We start from the raw sequence: 22778 nt of genomic DNA on the forward strand, positions 1-22778 counted from the left end.
GGAATTAAAAGTAAAAAAAAAATAAATTGGTGATTTAATATGACTTTTAAAATTCAAATTCAACTTAACAGACTATACTAACTAGCTTGCCATCTATTAAGCTAATGAAGAACTGATCAACTGTTTGCTAGCACAAGCCATAGATGGAATTGAGATATTTTGCCTCAGCAGATGATACATTTTATTAAACCATTCCAATCTTTCAGACATTCACACACTATTTACATTTTAAAGCAGTTCATTACTTTAGTGCAGTGGCCAGGTGAGTACCACCAGAGCACTCTGGATCATTAAATGCTTTGTGAATCCCTCAAGCTGAGTGAGGGTTTCCTAGTTACAGTAATAAACACTTGTAAGGGTCCAACAGAGTTCTGTCAGTCTGACTATACCTCAGTGTAACACAATACTACAATCGTTCTCTACTTGGTATCCCACTGGGAAGAGAGAGGAGAGAATTATTTATGAAGCTTGTTACTCAATACACAGAGAAACGTTAGCAAACCTAGGTAAACGTTTCAGAACTGCTGTACTATACACCGGTACCGTGATACCAGGAAGATTAAATGGAGTAACAGGGCATCACACTTGACCAATACACACTACAGGGAACAAGGAAAGTTGGGGATTATTAGTTTCTAAAAAAGGAAATATTTTTGTTTTCTAACATTAACTTTTCAACTTATCAGGCCATTAGCTAGCATGTAATTAATTATTTTTAGGTTTGTGCTCTTATACAACAACTCTTGGCCTCCTTCTGCAATTTCCTATACTGGAAGGAAACCTATATTTACAGTACCCTGCTATACTTTCAGACAAAATATGCAAGATGTACTAGAAGTGGTACAATTTCCAGTATTTGTTGAAACAAAGGTCTTTTTTTAGGTTTCAGATGAAAACAGAAACTATGGAAACAGGTGACAGGCAAATCCTATCACTTGCTGAAACACTGCAAAACAGCACAACATTCATTCCGTGAAGGAATTAAAGCATTAACCACAAAAAACAACAGCCTCACCAGGATATAGAAAAGCAGGTAACTGTCAAGAAGTCTTTATTACATGAAACAGCAGCTATACAGCATGTTTGAAGAGGACATGCTGTAGGGGTTGCACCTGAAGTCCTGGAACTGTGGAAAATTCATTTATTTATCCCTTGGCAACAGAACGATCCAAGGTCAACACAAAAATACCTGCAGTACTGGTAACTCCTGCATTGTTCTGACTGGAACAATTTCCTTCGTAACAATAACTTCACCTCATATAAGGCCCTCTGTCACACAAAAGTGTATCCTGAGTCATTTATACAGTGCTTTCAGACTCTAACATCTGAGCATCAGTATCTTAAAACTAATAGAAATATGAGTAATTTGTCAGGCAATAACTAAAAACAACGTATTAACCCAGATTATGATGTAAAAACATGACATTGCAGTTTAAATGGTACATTATAAATGGGTGATTATAAATGTATGTGTTTAATTAAATTAGAACTGCAATCTCTGAGGTTTTCAGCATCACATTCTGCAGGCCTAACACTGTATTGACAAATTAACTCCACAAATGTCTTCAGCTTCTGCTGTACAACACAACAGGTTCTTCTCTGCAAAGTGGATCAATCTTTGCTAGTTTTCATTTCAATTTCATTTTACAGTGCATCCTGTTCTATAGGTACAGTTTCAGTGATTCATCACATTGTGCTTGAAACAACTACATAGGTCAATGAAATCTAACTCACGATAAAGTCTATTGAGACCAGAGAAGGGGAACGTATAACTCAGCAGATCTGTGTGTCCCAATTTTCTTTAAAGGATTTCTGTGCTCAGTTCTTTATATTCGAATTGGTCTCCATACTCAGAAGGTGCTCAGTACAGTATCATCAGTAACACACATCTGAACACCCTTGCAAATACAGACTGTGCCACCTTTTACAGTATGTGCTTGATATTCAAATGTACAAATTCAAGAAATGCAACTGTCCAAGCTCATTTTTGCTCAAGCTGCCTTTACACTGAACAAAACGACAAAATTCAAAGAAACCTAATGTAGTTCCATTCTAAATAAATATAAAATCCATTCCAACAGCAATGATTAATGCACCAGTATAAGGGCACAACCTGATATGTAGCAATTTACCATGCATATGACAATACTAATTATAACATCTCTTAAGAATGTGTACAGAACATGCCAGGAGAATCATAAAGGTCATATGTTGCTGACTATGATTTGAAGTACGATTTCCAAGAAGCACAACAAAGCAAGTGCTAGAGACACCAAGATCTGTCCAGCTATACCCAGCCCTACAGGTGATGAAGAGTCCCTAGTAATCACAAGTGACATAGTGTAATTACAGTAAGTAAGGCAGTGGAATGAAGAGTCAGCCTCCTGGGGAGCCAAAGCAGTACGAGGCTGGGGATGTATAATTCAGGTCCATGTGAGGCTCACTACCTCACACAAAGCAAAGATGTGTCTCAGCCAATAATATACTACACACCAAAGGGCTGATGAGCAGAAACAAAACAAGCTTTTAAATATCATTAAGATGTTTGATTAAAGCATCAACAGATATTTTAACATTTTTTGGGTCTTCTGAAAACTATGACTAGAAGGACACAGACTTATGTCCATATCCAAATGTGAGTGGTTTTCCCTTAAGGTTCTGATCAAGCAACAAAGGTTTCTTTAAAAGCCACAATTTAGTAGCTGGATAGTGGTATAACCCCCCACAATAAGACAAACAGCTCATTTACACAACTGGTTTTACTGACTGAATGAGGCTGAAAGGAAGGACTGATTTCTCCTCTTTTAACAAAGCTGCTGCTGCTGAAAAAAAACTATGCAGTGTTCTTTTCTTCTAATTACATCCACAGTTCATTGTATTCATGGCTCTTAGAAAAGATGAGCACCAGTTCAGCCACTTGTGATGGGGCACAGAAGTGTTACTTATTACCAATCCAAAAGTGCCTAGGACTGCAGCAAAGAGCGTCCTTTTGATAGGCTTTCCCCTACCATAGGGGTGAAGCCCTAGTTTTGGGTGATAAAAAAATCACAATGGATATATGAAGTCTGTGCACAACTCATATTATACTTGTGGCATTAGAAAAAAGATTTTGCTCCCTTCTGCCATGCTCGGTACAGTCTCCTAAGCCAATGGCAGTCACAGTTCTCAATACATGTTGAAGAAACGTACTGTAGCCCTATAGCCACAATGAGCAGAGTGAATGGGTTTGTGAGCAAAAGTGCTAAGTTTCAGAAAATAAAACATTTGATCAGGGATATTTAATTAACGCACTTCTCAACAACATACAGCAATTCTCACTGCAGAAGACAGAGCTTTATGTTGCCAAGCAGTGCATTTATAATTTTTGGTAACCACATTTTTATGAGGTACACACAGGAAAGCAGAGCACTTTCCACAGATCCATTAGCTTAAAGACACTGTGCCTCTGAAAGGCAATCCTGGCCTATACACACCACATTAAAGCAGCAAGGCAAAAGTACAGAGATTTTTCAAAATAAATATTTAAAATGGCTTTGACTACCCTTGGAATGATGGCTTTTAGGTTTTTGATCACATTATTTTTGCTTCATCTGTGACTCTTGGGACTTACAGTAAAATAAAGTTCCATCATACAATAGAGAATCAAGAAGCTGTAAAGCTTAAGGAAATGAGTTCTTTCCTTATCATTTTTAAGTGACAATTAAAAGAATAAAAGCATCCAGATAAGAGCTTAACTGATTTGTAATGGGCAGTAAATCTCTTATGAGCCTACAAAAGATTGAGCAAATTAGATTTCCTTGCAAGTCTTATTAGGGATCATTTTCTGAACCGTGACATGGCATGAAATGTAATTTTCCACGGGAAGAAGCGTCTTTTTAAGTGGATGCAAGAAACCCAAGACCAAGACCAAGGACTGAAAGCAGTGTTTTATTTGGAAATTTGCATACGTTACAGGACTAGGACGGAAATGGCAGAGATGCCCAGTCCATATTGACTGAAAGCAGAACCTGCAGGGTAACAATCTAAGGAATGACAAAGAAATGGAATTTAGTTGTTTTTTTTTAACAAAAAAAGCAATACTTTGTAATAAGCCCAATAAAACAACATCAAGCCTCAAATGTTTAAATATAGTTTATAGAATGTAGGATCTATAGGCTTGCAAATATTTCTAGAAATACAGAATACTCATCCACAGTCATGCTGCAGTCTCGATGAAAACATCATTTTTAAGAAAAATATTTCAGACTGATTCAAAAATAGTGAGACTAAGGTCGAAGATTTGTTTGAAAACGTTTCGAAAAGCAAGCAAATGACAGAAAAGGGCTCTAGGATTTCACAAGAAATTCATACTGTACACAGGGAGCTTAAAGAGGCAAATGCAAAAACATTGCTGGGTATTAATATTTTAACTTATTACTAAAATGAAAACTACATGGGAATTTTTTGTATACTTCCCTGCCACAAAGTGGAATTAAATTCTGCATACTGATGACATCCTAAAGTAATATTGCTGCAATCTGTACTGCAGCCATACAGTGCTTTGTTCCGCAGGGCTCTGAGAAACGGAAACAAGTATAACCTGAATATAACCTGAAAGAACAGCAAAGAAGCTGTTTGAACCGCGAGTACAGTAACAGGCTTAATCTAATGTGCTGAAGAAATGCAAGATATTTTTTCTTCCTGCATATCTGTAAAAAAAAAATCTCTGTCCAGACATTATGACAGAGAGAGGAACAGATGGATCTTCAGTGAGCATCTCCCAAGTGGTTACAATGTAATCGAAACAGCATTATTACACTCTCTGGAACCATTGCTGCAAGCTGTTTGAGGAAGACATAACAAAGAAAGAATAACCAATAACCTTTAAATCTAAAGAACCTACATGCTTTTGCATATAGTATGTAAAACGCATATCATTCTATCAGCATTACATGACAGCCACTTTTTTCTTCTTGTGTGGTTTAGAGCTGTGATAATCCACCACTGCTTTTACTCTCCCTGTATCTATTAATTGTGTCCCTATGAAGAAGATCATTTACGTCAATTAGATACAATGGCATGCACACGTGCAGTTACGCACTTAGCAGCACAATATACAATAGGTTAAACATAAAATTCATATGTTGGATAACAGTTCTGCTAACATTAAACTGAAAGCAGATACACTACATATACAACAGGTTGCTTAGGGTCCTACACTGGAGTTTAAAAATGTATGACATTTACAATGCAAATCAGGAGTGTGTTACCTTTAAAGTCACGGGGTCAGATCATTTACATTTCCACCTCTGATCTTAGCACTCACTGAATTATCTGGATGCAAAATCAAATTATTTTGTAAGTTGTAAAACGTTTGAATTAAAAAAATTCTGTACTAACTGCAGGATTCCAATCCTCAAAGACAGGGTATGGCTTCCTTGTTCCAACTAAATTATGTTTTTACATTTTCCTAATTCAGAAGTCTAACATTTATCTCATCAAGACAAACATCAGGAGAATAGCACTTGTATATACAGTTCCTTGAGGGGAAAACACAAATAATGGTTATAGCACTTTATCTTTGGGGTATTCATTAGTTATTCTTTTCTACCGCAAACATCAGGAAAATTGAAAACAAATCAAAATCAATCCCATCCACTCGTCTGTCTTGGTTAGATGGGAATATTTTTCCTTGGCACAGTAGAGGTAGATGGAATTGCTGCAAAAGATTGCTCTGTTCCTTTTAACAGAGCCACAAATAGCCTACTGCACTCATAAACTTCAGTCAAGCACAACGTCATGCTTTTAAGAACAGGCTCAATGTGGAGCTACTCAACTACAGTGGATCCTTCGCATTAAAAAAAAAACTCAGTCTTTTTCTTTACCCATAATCACTGACACAAAAGGCACACACATAGACCACAGTCATAGAAATGCTACCAAAGTCATAAAATATTTACAAGAACTCAGGCTGTGTTCAACAATTCCAAAGAAGCACTGATTGATGTTTACCTAGCACACCAGGCTAGAACTGGAGGTCTATTCAATTTCACAGCATGACAAGCAGAAAAGTGCATAATGACCTCTTGTTACAATACAGAACATGATTTGTATAGAATTCTTTAGGAAGATAGAAATGCCACGTTACAGCAATATAATAACGTTAACAAAATAAACACTGCTTTGCTTCTCAAAGACCACCATACTGCTCCTCAGTGTGCCTAAGACCGACTCCAAAAATGTGGACATATGTGCTTTATGGTTCATAATGGAGAGTGTAATGTAATGACTGAAACAGCTCCTAAAATTCTACATTTGCCTACAGCTCATCAACTGCATATTGAGCTTCAAAAGAAAATCAGAATTATGTATGTACAGGGGATGTTTAGAAAAGCAAACCGATTTTGGAAGATGACCATACATGACTGTCTTACCCTCAAGTGTACTCAATTGTTGCACGTGCACTAAATCACATAGTGAGAAAGTGGCCTGGTGTGAATGTGGTAAAACACAGTAAGGAACCAGTATGCCTGTGTGTTAAAAGAACAAAGCCTTTGTGTTATTATTATGTTGGAGCTGCTTGGTGTCCTAGTCAGCAATCTCTAAACCAGCAAGATATAATAGGCAAACAAGGTAAATACAGTCTTTTGATGACAGGTTATGATCTGAGAGACCATGACTCACGACATCTTGCCAAGGCCCAAGTTAGAAAGCCAGGCCAGTAGTGCCTAGGTGCTACATAACACCATTTGTAGAGATCGATGGTGGCCTGATTACATGACGCCAAACTGATTGAGTCCTGGTGTCTCACTTTCCATCCTTCCTGTCGACTCATCCAGGTGTAACGACACATGTCCTCATGCGACTCATGTTTTTTTTTTTGCGAGATGAGAATGTGGTACTTATGTCCAGACTTGAAAAAAAACTGAACATCAGTGAGGTGAGCTGGAAGGATGTGTGGTGCTGGAGCCCAGCAAACAGGCTTGTTCCAGATCTATAACCGGAATGGGGCGGAATCTCATAACGCAGCATATACAACCTGGCGCAAAGCACATGTCACATACTGGATTTACTGCTCACATTGCTTTCAACAGTGGCAGCACACACTACTACCCTGTGACTTTCATCCGTACAGTGACTTCACTTACAGAAGGTCATGTCTGTTCTATAAAATGTCAGTGCACTTGACACGAAAATGTCATTACCCTGGGCAGGGATTTCTGGAAACAATGGACTATAAATACAGTAAGTGATGCTTCTTTTCACGCCGCTCAATATACAGAATGTAAAGTTTGCACAAACTCCAAGTCATCCTGCATAACTGCATCTGTTAAATAAATAATATTCTCTAAACCCACTTTAAAAGGCTTCTCTGTCCGTATACTTTAATAAACCCCTATCACGCAATGTAATCTTTTTTCCTTACCATGCAAGAAATTTGAACTACAACTTTAGGAAACTGTTAAGACTTAGCATCATATTACTCCCTTTCAGATCAGAAGGCAAATGATTTTTTGACTCAAGTATTAGTCGCAACTTCAGACCCCCAGAAATGTCTAATCATAATTCTGCATATGGAACATCAATGGCAGTTTACTAATCATTACAAATTAAAGTGAACTGAAATAAGGAGCGATATGGATAATACAATATCAAATCAACTAAATACAGCTGCCTTTGTAACAGGTAGAGCCTAGCTTCGGGGTTATGTAGGACAGCGTTTCTCAGCCTTGGTCCTGGAAAACACTGCCTGTAGGTTTTCATTCCAGCTGAGCTCTGCGTCTCCAGTAATAATTGATGACTTAACTGATCTGCTTCCTTGTTTAGAGTTGTACTTAACTTGTTTCTTCAGTCAGTCTTGAGCTGCATACATACTCTACTTCAAGAGTACTATTACCAATGACAGAGCTGTATGTAGCCTCTCCTCAGCAATTAGAACAACTGGGTACAGGTTTGATAGCAATTACAAATCCCATTTGACTTTTTAAGAACTAACAGCAAATTCACAAGTATTCACCATGCACAAAACTCACAAACCAGAAGAGGCAGTGCTCCTCCTGGATCCGAGTTTGAAAAACACTGATGTAGGGCAGGGGCTCCCTGTCACGATCGCAAACCCCTTCTCTTAAGGACGCTCCAGCCCTTTATTCTTTATCCCCTGCACCTGCCTCCAATCTGGGCTCAGCTTTGGAAGGTGGCACCCGGAAGCCCGCTTACCCACGAGTCCAGGAGTGACTCGACGGCACAGGCTTCACAACGGTGTCCTGACCATCTGGGTCCGGGACTGGGAGCATCTGGCCCCCTTACCCCCCTTTCATTTCCCCCGACCCTTCGCCAGATCCCACTCTGGCTTTTAACTTCGTTCATCTGTGTCAGGATGGATCACCTGGCTTTGGACATTAGCTTTCCCAGGATATTCTAACGGACTCCCTTGGACTTATTTGCCTTGGACACACCCCCCGAGCACCAGCGCACCTTGGACATGCCCCCTGTTATTTTTCCAGTCCCTATCCTAGTCTTTTTTCCCTGTGTTTTCTCACTCCCTTCCGGATTGTGCTGTCTGCATATGTGATCGTCGCGGTTCCGCATGGGCTCGTGCCCTCCACCACCCGTTTCGTCCCGCAGCACCTGGCACGCATACCCGGGTCTTCGGCGTAACGCAACAGCTGCATGAGCTAAAGGAGACCTCCCTCAGCTCAGGCAGCTGAGGTCCCTGCTATGCGCAGTGAGGGCAGTGAGGACACATAGGGTCCTGGAAGACGCTTTGTGACACTCCCAAACCCAGTCCCGCAGGCCCTCATACTTGCAGGTTTTCCTTCCATTACGGCTTAATTTCTTAATTGAAGCCTTAAATGAACTAATAAGTAACTTGATTGGAATATTTACAAGTTTTGTTTTCCACTCAATGATGTAATGATACAGAGGAAATTCAATTGTTAAAAGGCCACCTCCGACATGTTTAAGAGTTGTGTTCAAACAGTTCCAATTAATTGTATTATTACGTCAATAAAGAGTTCAGTTGTGTAACTGAGAACTCAGCTGGAGAAAAAAGCATTTCCCTCCAGGACCAGGGCTGGGAACCACTGATTTAGGACACACCCCTACATCACTCAGATGTCTAATACAAGAAGCATCTCTGTACCACATTCTGTGTTGCAGAAGTGCTACAGATAGTGAAGGGACAGTGAAGTGCGGGGTAAATCAGTGTGTCCAAGCATAGAATTATGATTGCTACTTGGTACGTAATTCAGACCTTCTGTACCACAGCAAAACCATATTTTTAGGCACAATGGCAATGCTTACTTAAATGAAGCATATGTCATCACTGCTTATCTTATGCAGCATGCAGTGCAGAGAACTGACTGACCTAGGTGACCTCATGTCTGGAGCCCTACTGGCCATGCTTGGCACAGGCTGCAAAAAGTGACGAATACTCATCCAGTTCAATTCAGGACTCTGCAGTTCCAGGATGCCCTTATCCAAGAATGTGCTAAACAAATGATAAGTGGGATTTACTGGCACTGTAAATGTGCCATTGTGTTTCTTGTCAGATATATGCAGTAACGATCCATCACAAAGGAATATAATTTTATTAGCGTAACCTGTGGATCACTATACCTAATATTTAAAGTTAAAAGAAACATTAATATCATCCTTGCAAGAAATATTGATGCCCTGCAAAACACTGAGGAAATTAATAACATTTGTATTTAATAAAGTCTGTCATCTGTATTACCTGTTTGTTCTAACCTTTACCCTATTCCTTTAAACTGGCTAATTTCCTTCAGACTGAAGGGTTTTCTTCCATAGTCAAAGAAATGACGGCAAATATACACAATAATAAATTATGAAAATTTGCTATATCTGCAAATGCTAAAAATAAAAAGTGTGATCTTGAACTCCAGACTAAGCTGCCCTCCACTGTGACTAATAAAAGCTAAAAATTATATAAACAAAGCAAGATACACTCAGATTAATGAGACAACTGGAGTCACTCAAAGATGCATCAAAGCTCGATTCATTTTTATTCTATTTCTGTTTCTAATGAGAAAGAACCAGTTTGTATCACTTTGACGAGCACTGGAATTTGAAGGAGTTTACAATGAATGAATCTGATTATAGCAACATTCCATAGGTTGCTATACTGCAAGATGTGGAAAGCACCTTTGAAGCTCAAGACAGAATTATGCTAAATTAAACAACAAAGTCTTGGCATGTCTGAATTCACAGGTGCTCTCTGTCAATAAGGTGTTGTTGAATATAAACGTCACTCCATTCCCACATTTTAAGTGGACAGTATCTGTCCAGTGCTAGAGTGTCAGAGTACAATCAAAAGTTGCTGTACAATGTACACTAATTTCTTTTTCTATTTAATAGGATTGGTTTTTTTAACATAAATCCTTTTAAATGAAAGAAATGTAAATGTAATTCTGGCATCCCAGTTAATCATTTTCTACCCTAAAAGTATTCTTTTATATTTGAAAGTGTGAACAATCTACCTCTTCTTAATGCTGCATACTGCTGGCATTCTTATGCTTGTTTTAAATTCATGTCCGTTATGTTTTTTTTATCTAATTGAAGAAGAACATTGATCTTATAACAGCCTTATTTCTTTTTTTTTCAAAGGAACATCAGAAGGGTTACAAACACTGTATAATGAGCTATTATCTAGCCTACATTGCCTTTTCAAGTTGATAATTGATTCCATTGTCAGTCAAAAAAAACCCTCTCCACTTTTAGAAGAAGAAAGCAGACCCACCAGGGTCCACAGTGTTCCATACACCCACGATTCTTTGTGTAAAGAAGTGCCTCCGGATGTTAGTCCTACATGCACTTACTGTTAATGTCTATAGGTAACAATTTTAATGTGAAACTTCATGGTCTTGTCCACTTGACATGCTTGGATTTGTTAGGATGTACACAGTGGGTGTTCTGGGAATAAAACACATTATAGCAAAGTACTTGGGAAAAGATTCTGACAGAAATGTTGATCCTGTAAATTGATTTTAACATGACAACTCCAAACCTCAAAGCACCGTGCTTTTATCATCTTCACATCCAATGATTTGAGATTTGCAGAAAAAGTTTTTAACCCCTAGAGCATACTTTTACTTTTCACATACTGTAGCTGTCAACAACAGTCAATACATACAGTACTAAAAAAAAAAGCCAAAATGTGTTACTATCACGTAAGTTATTCGTGTTTTAAAGCAAAGCATGCAATGACCACAGCAAACATCTTGGCATTACTGCAAATAAAAAATACTTAAACAAAGTGTATGGTTTTCCTAATAAATTCTAACCTTGTCCCGGAGTTCTACAGTATGATACAGATGAGGAACAAAACCGTATAGCATGAATTTAAACGTATCTGCAATGGTAAATAAACCCCAGCTTCCAAACTTCTCCTTTTAGGTACAGCACTTACCAACTGTAGCGACAGTGTCAAAATCCTCCAGCCGGTAAGTCCTGTTGGTCAGTGATGCTGCGCCTATCTGCGCAGTGCCAGTAGAGCTACTACTGCTGGCGGCAGCGCTGTTGGCACTCTCCCTCAATGAGGCACATTCATTGTTCACTCCAGACTTGCCTTTCGCTGTTGCCATCTTTCATCAGGGTGTGGAAACCCGATATGCCACTTAACCCTATTACCCTCAGCACCTCTGATATTATCACAAAACGAAAAGTTCCTCTCCCTTTTCCGAAAGCACTTTCAATTTCTCCCACATTTAATTCTGCACGGTGGTCACCCCCATTGTCTCCAGCCCCGTTGCAACGATCATTTCTTCTTCAGAGGGTTCTCTTTGACAAAAACTGCGTGCGCGCTAACCTCACATTCTCATTGCATTTAAAACATTTACCATATGGTTGCCAGGCGTCACAGAAAACAGGAGAGGGGACCACTTCAGGTCCCTTGTGCAAAAAAACAACAACCGACAAAAAGACTACTTAAACTTCCTCATTTGATGAATCCGCTGAGTATTTCCAGGCTGCTTTTGACGGAACATTGGATGCGGCGATTCGTGTTCTTAGCTGAAATGGTGCCTGTCGCTCTCCGCAATTTGGAATATTTAAATTATTTACTTCTCCCGCAGTCCCCCAAACGAAACCTGAACCCGTTCCCCTTCAGTTACAATTTCAAACTGCTGTAGTTGTGGGCAAGGAAGGCGCAGGCAAAGTTCAGTGGTAAATGGCAGCGTAGTGAGCGAATGGAGAAAGGGCTCTGAAATCGTCGGCCAATTAGTTTATTCCAGAGGTGGAGCAGGGCCAGACTGGCAGCTGACAGGACTCGCTTTTCCTGTTTGTGCCTTGCACATGGAAAGCCTGAATGAGCCTGGTTCATTGCTGTCCTCTGCCAGTGAAAAAGCGGAAGAAACTGGAAAGGCTACAGGTCAAGCCGAAAGCTTGGAGGGGACGCTCTTGTCGATGCGCACAGCCCTCACTGAACTACTGTACATAACTAGTTGTTGTGCTTGGCCGGCGCCGAGGTGAACAACAATTCTTTGTACTTTTTAAAAAAGCTAAGGGGGAAGTTTACTGCTTTATTGCAGCAAACAGCTAAATAAAAAGTTAAATCAGGCTCTTTTGGTGAACAGTCTACAGTACATACAGTATGTACTGTATGATTAACATGCATGTCCTCACGCATGTACTGTACGAAAGCAGAGAAGACGTACTGTACTGTACATTTGGACAAATTCATGTTATATTAGTTTTTACACGAAGTTCTCTAATGCTTCTTAATGTTCCAAACATTCATTTTAAACATTTAGTAAAGTTTATTAAAATAAATACAGTATTTCATATCATATTTAAAACTCGGAATAATAAAGTAAAACCAGAGAATTATTCGATACACCTTAGTTTAAAAAGGGAAATCGATTTAAACAGACCCCAGTTTTAAAATACAATTCCCATATTTACAATGAACAATGTTAAACAGAGTATCTCTTCAAAACTCTGTTTTGTTATTTCTTTACGGCAAAATTGCAGATGTGAATCTGAAATGTCTGCTCATTAGAAAAGGAAACCCTACCCACCAGCCTTAAGACTTCTCCCAAAATACTAAATCCCACCAGCTGTTGCTGATCCTCAAATGAGAAGCTGCTACTTGAGAGCCCTATCTCTTGACTCAGACTCACCCATTCACTGCGAAAGAAGACCCTTTTAAAAGTTGAGAAGTGTTGAGAACATTGTCTTTCCCAAAATCCAAAGCTTAATATGTAGCTTCTCTTTAGTCTGCTGATTTAAGTTTTATTAATAAGAACCACTGTGACAGGTGTATGTGTTCTGGTCACAATTTTGTGATCTTAGTCATTATTCATAATTTCATCAGCTAAGGGAAGTCTAAGCGTTGCACATAGTTTCTCTGCTGGCTGATAATATAACTAGCCCATCAAATGTCACATTGTCATCTTTTGTTACTAAACAGTTTTTATCTAGAAAGGCAGACAAGCAGTGCATGAGGTGTCGGAGTTTAAGGCTGTACATGCTCCACACAGTGTTCAGAGCAACAGTTCAGTGTCTAAATAATCTCCATTTCATCATTTAACAGTGCCGCTGTACGTGTGCAAGATATCTGAACTGAATGTTCAGCTACTGTATTGTAAGATCAAATTTTCATTTCAAATGCAACCTAGAGCTCCATCTATACAGGACAGCATTTTGACTGGAACAATGTTAGTACGGTACCTGGCTCAAGGGAACAACAAAAGCAGATTCCCACTTTGGGTTTGAACCCATGACCTTTAATCCCGAGTCCATTGATTTGCTGGTGGTGATTTACTTGCATCTTAGATATTCCCAGGAACTATTCACAGATCTGGGCTGCCACTCACTTCTGTGAGGGTGGGCAATTGAACTTCTTCACACTAAAGTACAGTTGGTTTATTCTTTCGTTTTGGGAACCAATATACCAAAACTGGCCTGGGTGTGGCTGTGTGAGTGTCTGTGTCTATGTGTGCCTTGCAATGGATTGATATCCCATCCAAGGTGTACCATGTCTCACGCCTGTTGCATGCTGGTAAAGGCTCTTGCTCCCCAGTGACCCTGAATTGGATATACTGTAGCAGTTATCTGGTAGCTTAGTTGAATATTGGGAAAATCGGCCCTGGTGTGAGTGTATGCATACAGTATTTGTGTCTGTGAGCTTGCCCTGCGATAGACTGGTGTCTTGTACAGGGTGTAGCCTGTCGAAGCGGCAAGAAAATGGATGAACAGATATACCAATCAGCAGTTCATTCTTTGAATCCTTTATCCTGGGAATTTGAACCAGGGGATACACATGGAGAGTATGTGGAAGTGCATTTACAACTGAAAATAGGAGGTAAGTCTGTACACAAAGAGCTGTGGGAATGTGGAGTGAGCTACACAGATACAGTATACTGTACTGTATTATAAGCTGAGACCCTAGGTTTAATCAAGAAATGACTGGATGGCTTCTTTGGGCAGCTGCTAACCACCAAATGAACAAGATGATGGGCCAAATGGCCTCCCCTTGTTTGTAATATTTCTTATGTCTCATCTATTTGAAATTAAACTTATCAGTACAACTTCAGTTTTACAGTGTACTACTGAAACTTCAAAACATCCACAAATAACTAGGTTTAGTCTTGACACCCTTCGCAACGAAAAAAAATCACTGGAAAATAGATGATAATACCCATCCTTTAATAAAGATTACACTCTTTTTCAGTGGTAGATTTGTTTTTCATAAAATGTGCATTGACTGTTTTATAGATGTTTACCCTGCTAAACTGAACACAAAAGGCATTCGGTTTTAAAGTCTGCGGGAAAATATCAAGGCCCATTAGTGAAAAGATTTCACTTTTACAACAACTTCCTAATACGGTACAACTATATAAACAAAACTGTTTACAAATGTTAGTTTACAAGGAAGCTACAATTTTACAGTATATCTTTAAAACAGATGGCTTGAGTATGTAATTATGCCTTAAATCCCTCACACCTTATGGTATCAAATAATTTGTAAACAACATTTCGCCTTTCACTTTGTTTACACATATTGTATATAAGAAGTGGAATACAGATCACTCAGCATGCTGGTGGATTTAATTTAAATATCAGACAAGGGAAGGCAGCATAGCAGTAAACAAACATGTAAATGTGTTTTTAAAGTAATTACGTAAGTCCATTTTCTTTTTTTCCCAAGTAATTAAGTTACTAATATGTTTTTCAAAAAATATCCCTGCTGTGAGTGTGTGCTCTGTGATGGATTGGCATCCCGTCCGAGATGTATCCCACCTTGTTCCCATTGCTTACCACTGTCAGCATACAGTAGGCTCCTACTACCCCATGATCCACTATTGGATAAAGCGGCTAGAAAATGGATAAATGGATAATTAATAATTCATAATTAATTCCAAAATATAGGGAGACAACAATACAGTATATTTGAATCAAAGCCAGAGAGCCAGAGCCACACTAGAAATTAATGAAATGACTGAAATGATGAAGAACAAAAAGAACACAGAAGATTGACCCTAATTATTTGTCAATGGACTGAATTAATACAAGTGAAGTCCCTTTGCAAATGCAGAAATCCTGGGACCTCTGTCCAAAATACTTCCTATATCATTTATAAAATGGTGGTTCTGTTTAACAAAATAGCAGGGAGGTAATGGGTATGCTTTTTTAATTTGTTTTTCTCACAGGCTATTCATTAAAATATTGGTAAAGCAGTAGCAGACCAGACTCTTTGCTAAGTAAGATATGCCACGGGAAAGTAGGCTTATACATGTATACAGCCCTTACAAAAGGCATGAGTCCCATTGCACATGCTTTCAGGTCTTTGCAAAAGGCAGCAGCAAAACATATTACACCGTCAGCGATTTACAGATATTGGTTTGAGGGTTGGGTGACACAGTGGTTAGCACTGCAGCCTCGCAATGGCTTCTGTAAAAACTGGCCCTGGTGTGAATGTGTAGTATGTGTGAGTGTGTGTGTTTGTGTCAGTGTGTGTCCTGCAATGGACTGGTTTCCCATCCAGGGTGTACCCTGCTTTGCTCCCATTACTTGCCAGGATAGGTTCCGTGTCCCCCCACAGCCATGTACTGGATTAGCCGATGGGAAAATGTCTGCATACAGTATGGGAAGGGTTTATAAATTAACAGGCTGCAAAATTCAGGCTGCAAGAAGTTACTGATCTGCTACCCACATTACATGCAGAAGTGTGTAAACTGCTAATGGTTTAGTGGTCCTATATTCCCACAGACATCTGCAAACATATTGTAGAATTGATTCATCATAGGGAGAAGGTCTATCTTCTGGTCTACAAATACCACTTCCACCCACAATGTAATTTTTCCTTAATTGTTCCCACTTTCCAAGAAAGGAGGAAAACACAGACAAATATTGTTAGACAGTGTCCATAAAACAATGTAAGATGTTCAAAAGCAAAACAATTACATGTTACGAAGAAGCATAAAAACACAAGAAACTTGAAAACAAGAGGTGGCCATTTGGCCTACTGTATCTAGAACTTTTTGTTTCTAGTAACTAATTGATCACGGATCTGATCCATTCTTTCTTGAAATAGTGGTGTTGGCTTCAATAACATGGCCAAATGGCTTGTGCTAGGCTCCCACTACCAGTTTAAAAAAAAAACATTTTCCTGTATGTTCATTTTTGTCATCTGGCTTGTTTTTGACTGTTGGTTTTGATCTGTAGGGTTTACATGGTCAATATGTTAAAAGATTTTAAATACCTGAATCAGCCCTCTTTGTTTGAGATTCTCGATTCACCCAGGATACCTTCTTCTGCCTGAATGGCTGACTGATGAATAAATGTACACTTCAGCATCTTTGTTCTTTCTTGTCACAGTTATGTTATGTATCCTCTAATGCTGAACTTGTCACCACAACTCTTTTTGGCATGTTTCAATTACTTCTGTTGCATCAGAATTGCATGGCAATAGGACTGCTTCTATTTTTGCATTTTTTTCCCTATACTCTTGATATGCACATATCCATCTAATCTCTTAATAACTTCCATCTTAATGACGTTATGGGAAAAAATGTCCTTTGTTTGATATGCTATCACAATACTCAAAGTTGGGAGTGATAGAACTTTTTACAGTACATTTTAGTTTAACTAACTTGACCTACCCATCTAGCTGTCTAATCTATCAGTTAAAATGTTGAACCAAGCATGAACAGGAGTTGACGTTTCAATGAATGACAAAGGATAAAAATAAGTGATATATTTTTAAGCATAACACCTATTCACAGTAGGCCACAGACTGAAATGTTATACATTGTGGGACTCCTAGTGTTTCAACTAATAAGATGCAGAGTGTATAGTCTATACTTTATGCCTGTATGGCCTATAGCTTTCTATTTGTGAAAGCTGTCTCAAAAACAGGCTTGCTACATTGAAATGGGAAGTTAATATTCAACACCAGTGAAAGTTGAAAAAAATAAAAGAATGTACATTTTCTGGAAATGTTTTGGAGTGCAACTGTCTATATTGTGGCAACATATGTGGACTCCCACAGTTTATCACATGCGCTGTACTGGAACTGTGCATGCGAAACGAAGCCGTCCCAATTAAGGCACGTTCCTAGTCTGGAATGCGCCAGCACTCTTGGTATTTGGCTGCACATTTGATATTGTTATAACTTGTCTCCTCGCAGGAACATGCCTGTTTCACACTGTAGTTTGCTCCGTTTAGCTCTGATGAGCACACCAATCCTAGCCACAGTGAAGAAAAAGTCTCTTCTCTTAGTAACACCAAATGCCTTGTTCATTCAGTGGGAAAAGGGAAAGCAAAGAAGCACAAACTCTTCTTCTGCCTCAGGATGGAGAGCCTCCTATGGATGGTGTTTTACTTTTAGCCAGTTCAAGCATTACTAACAGCCTAGTTTACAAACAAAATGCTTTTATTCTTCAGCTTCTCTTCAGTAGACAGTCTTTGAATCATTCAGTAGCTATAGTTTTATAAATATTTTATACATTTGTGACTATTTTTAGAATATATTGTCTAATGTTATCTACAGTACCATGATTCTGATAGAGAACATCACCTATCAAGGGGGCAAGCTGGTGAAATCTACTTATGAAGTTCTCTGAATAATATTTCCTTTTTAGACAGGGAATGTATAAAAAGAAATATATAGAGGGATTAGAAAATTCACAATATTTTTAACTAGCATTGTTGTGGCAAACTCTTTCTAACTACCCTGTATGTACCTTGTTTTCTCTTTTAAAATCCTGCATGTAGTCATGGCATTCCGAGTTATAATATTAATTTGCTGAAACTGCTATTTTGTAAAATATCAATGAGCTATGATTTGCTAATGCCTTTCCTTTCCTCATATTTGTCTATAAGCTCCCAATTTTGTATGCATTTGTCTTTTTTTTGTTGGGTTTTATGTGGAAAATAAAAAGTATTCAAAAACGGGATAGTTCAGAATTGCCGTTTCAGAAGGAATTTGTAAGTTTGGATCCTCTCCAAAGTGAATGTGCTACAATTTGAACATTATTGAAATAGTATAACTAAAAAGAAGTAGTTAACATGCATATGCAGTGAATAAATTCCAAAAGGAAGTAGAACCAGAGGTTAAATATTACATTTAAATAACAAAATACTGTTTTTTTCTCCACCCAGGAATCTGCCTCTGGACTAGTTTTCTAAGTTAGGTCTCAAAGGCTGAATCATCGAGGTCATTCAAGAACAATTAGATCATTCCCCTGGGGAAAAGATTTTGAAATAAAGTCACATACGGACAAATACTATCTTTTCATTCCGTGCTTTATTTTTTCAAAATCATCAAAATCATCATTTTTTTTCTTAAGTGATTCCATTTAGTCACCAAGAGGGGTGTTAGAAGAGCTCTCAGGATGAATCTTCTTTGTATATTGGTGCTGGACTAACCACTGGGCACCCTCAGCTAACACTGGGAGCTGATTAAATGAAGGAATGTGGAGAAGAATGTTAGCCTTAGGACAGCAAATCGTACTATCAAATATTTCCCCTTTATTTGATCAAAAGAGTCCCAGGGCATTCCAAATTTCCATTCCAATATTCATACTTGTTTGAAACTGGTTCATGAAGGTAGATATTTAGTTAGTCTTGCACTAATTTGAGTCATCAAGACCAGTGTTCAGATTCCAGCTCTGTAAAATTCTTAACTTCTGCTTTTGTATCAGGGTCTTTCTTTTACCCTTGCAATTAGTCGGACGATCTCTGCTCTTGATTTTATATAACAAATAACAAAGTTCATTGCTCTATTGTGTGCCTAACACAGCCATGTTCAAAGCCCTTGGGTATGATAGCTTTTAAGAACAACTCCCAGAATAGATTGTGCATGTACTAGACACAAGTTGCATCATGTGACTGAGCTGAGGGGCGTTGTATTCAGTTAAGAGAGTTGACCATAAAGTAGATTTAATCTAGAGAGGCTGAAGGCTGGAAACTTCTCCCACTTATAGATCTGACAGCTGACCAGCATGAATGACATTTGGGATTTTTACCAGAGAAAGAGTGGAAGATTTGCTAGTTGGTTGGCGCAAATACATAATTTGTAATTCATTTTTGATAATGACCTTGTTGACAAAACACTGAAACACAACGGGATAGTGTACTATCTCCTTCACTCAGTTAAGAAGGCTAAAGTGAACAGTCCCCAGGGCATGAATGTGTTGGTGACAGTGCCTGAGCAGGAAATGGCTTGATTGACAGCTGAACAGATTGAAGGAATAACACTTAGCTGTCCAAGATTTAGCTTGAAATAAGATTGATATGAATGTTCTGAATAACAGGAATAATATAATATACTGTATGTGTCATTTCAGAGAAATTCCATGCATCCATTTGATTATATTAAAAAAAACATACTGTACAGTACTTTGTGTTCAACCCTTGCCACGAACCCCAATTGGTCATAAGCACTGGGACGCATTCACATTATGTACATTTCAGAGCATAAAAGACTGTATTTGAATGCTTATCTTGAGGCAATAATTGTGTGAAGTCTGCAACCTGTTGAGCTCACTAAAGTCTTTGCGTAATACTTTTACAAGTTTTACCAAGCCTTTGCTTCAGCTACTGTAGTTTGACCTCTTTCCTGTTCCTGGAGTGTTCATGCTTATTTTTGGTCTGCACATTGCAAAATACTTGCTCAATTGAATGCAAATCTGATGATCTTCTTTCCTTTCAGTTTCAAAATGGTTTATTTTTCTTTAACAGAAAGTTCTATTCATTCTGACCTTTGACTACAGACTCCAAAAACTGAAGGCAAAGTGAGACAGCTTGATAGGATGTTCACAGCTCTTTTATGAGTCTTATTATCGACATCAAATAACTGACAACCAAAGGACATCTGATGATCAAAACTACCAGTTTGTTTAATTAGCCCAAGAGAGTAGGAACTAATTGATTTAAAATAAATTAAAAATAATGTATTAAAGTAGTTATGTGAATACTTACATTATGCTTTTTTTCAGCCGTAATGGTTATTATTAGAGTTAATAGTAAAACTCCTGCAGTAGTTTAAGATTTCACTGTCCCAAAACTTTGTAAGGGTACCATATGTACAGTAGTCCAAAACAAACATTTTAAAAGAGATGTCAAGTTAAACCTCTATCATGTGTTTCAGGGATTACTGAGTAACTGTGTTTCTTATTGAAAGCTTTGTAGGTCTGAGGAATGCTGAGGTACACCAATCTCTAAAGACTAAGTCTCCATGGATTGTGAGAACGCAAAGGCAGTCTGGTGATTTGTCTAAGTGTGTTGGGGTTAAGAACTGTAATTGAGGATGACAAAGACTGGAGAAGTGCCTGGGAACCTAAGCTTTTGTCTATTCTTGTACCTTTAAAGAGCACCTCAGAGCTCTTAGGTCAAATAATCCAACACACTGCATTTTAAGGTAAACACATTGTTTAGCAATGATTTGAAAAGCTATACTTATAGTGTAACTGTAGAAAAAAGACTCCAGCATATTTACTCTTAATGTTTCTTTCTCTCAATATCATCCTTAGGATATTGATTTTATTTTCTCTGTGAATTGGGAATGACCAATACATTCTATTTGAGTTTCTGTATAATAGCTTAACTAATGTTTTATATTGTTTTTTGAATATTCTGATCAATGTGAATTAAAGATTATTAAAATGATAAATGTCTCACCCAAATAAGTATCAACAACTGTCAACATTCTTAAAATAGTCAGAAACAAGAGGGGACTTGGGGAAATTTGATTATTCTAAAGACACACATACTGTATATTGTAACTGTTGATTGTCTAAGACTTGCAAATCTGCGTAAACATTTATACATGTTAAAAAAACACTGCACACAAAAAAACATAAAACAGCATACATAAACAAATGTCTTTAGTGAGACCAAGGAGAACACCATCAATATTTAAAGATAAGAGTGAACAAAGTTCTTTTTTCAACAGTTACTAACTTATTTTTTTCTGTTGTACTGTTGTTGGAATACAAGCAATACTTGTTTGGGTTCATAATCAAATCATAGTTCACTTACTGAGTACTTGATTTTTACCTGCTATCCACAGCATGAAATTAAACTCATTCTATCATGGATGCCAAAAATATGTATTATAAAGCAATATATTTCAGCAGCAATCACTGACATTGCCTGAAGTATTTATGAGATAAGGAGAGGTAGTATTAAATGAGGAAATCTGTGTTTATAACAAGACATGACCTCAAAAGAGGTATATATCATAAGCAATTCATCTGCTTTGAAGCTGTTACTATAAACCTTGATCTAGTGGAATAACTATTCCCATGAAAAAAACAACTTTGTTTTTAACTTGTTTTTACAGCACAGTCTTACTTCTTTTTTCACCAGATTTAGTTACAGACCTGAATTTACAAGCTTCTTGTTATCCTTCAAAATAGTTTTCATTCTTTGCCTTTAGAAAGCTAACCATTGGCATTAGGTATATAGTCATGTGTCATTTTTTAAGTAGTCTGTGAATTCTTAATGTCTTTGGGATCATATTCAAATTCTCACGTCTTTATGCTTGTCCCTAGGACTAGATATGGGTAGAAAAACTGTACAGTATGTTACCCCCCCCCCCTCCCCCAGAGGAGTGGGAGTGTTGCATGAGTCATTGAGCTAATTTAATTTAAATTTGCTTTAAATTTAAAAAAAAAATCCTGATTATGCAATAATTTGAATTTACAAATGAGAAAATATACAGGATAAAAAAGTGAGGTTTCAATTCATAAGTAATTTAGGTGCCAGGGTTGGAAAACAACCTGTTTATGGTTTTATGAGTTTATGATTGCATGTACTGTATATTACCATACAAATATGCATTGAATTCAGATCCATCAGTGTTTCAAGAATCTGCCTCCAGACAGAATTTTGGCTTTTTCATGAAGAGCACATTGAAGCTTTTCTTCTGATCCCATTCCTGGCATTAGTGATAGCAGGATAAGCAAGGCTTTGTTATTACCGGTACAGAGAGCACTGGATGCTTGATATACAGGGCACTTTGGTGAAGTCTTCGGGCTATGTTCTCTCTTGCTACAGATCTTACATTAATCGACCAGTGAGAGTGGCTCTATGGAATTGGGAAGTTAGAGCAAGATAGTCAATATAGAAAGATAATAGACTGTTTTGAGATGTTGCTTTAAGATGGTTTGAACACATTTCCAGACAGTATTTCATGTCTTGTCATATTGTCTCCGGATATGCTACCGCATTTGTTGAAACAAGTATCCTTTTTGCCAATTCCCAGTCCTTCATATTGCTCTCAATCTTTGTCATGCAAACACTGACATCTTGACATTTGTAACAGTTAATAG

General features: G+C 38.0%; 1 protein-coding gene across 1 annotated transcript in view; it reads right to left on the minus strand.

Annotated features, from left to right (window-relative positions):
* prkx (protein kinase X-linked) overlaps positions 1-12116 on the minus strand; it is a 49315-nt gene extending 37199 nt beyond the window's left edge. The window contains exon 1 of the mRNA XM_088914600.1: positions 11408-12116. Within this exon, the coding sequence (XP_088770726.1) occupies positions 11408-11582 (175 nt within the window). The 5' untranslated portion in view covers positions 11583-12116. The remainder of the gene's footprint in view (positions 1-11407) is intronic.
* Between the last annotated feature and the right edge of the window lie 10662 nt (positions 12117-22778).

This window comes from Atractosteus spatula, chromosome 4 (genome assembly GCF_055471065.1).
Source record: "Atractosteus spatula isolate fAtrSpa1 chromosome 4, fAtrSpa1.hap1, whole genome shotgun sequence".
Classification (NCBI taxonomy): Eukaryota; Metazoa; Chordata; class Actinopteri; order Semionotiformes; family Lepisosteidae; genus Atractosteus; species Atractosteus spatula.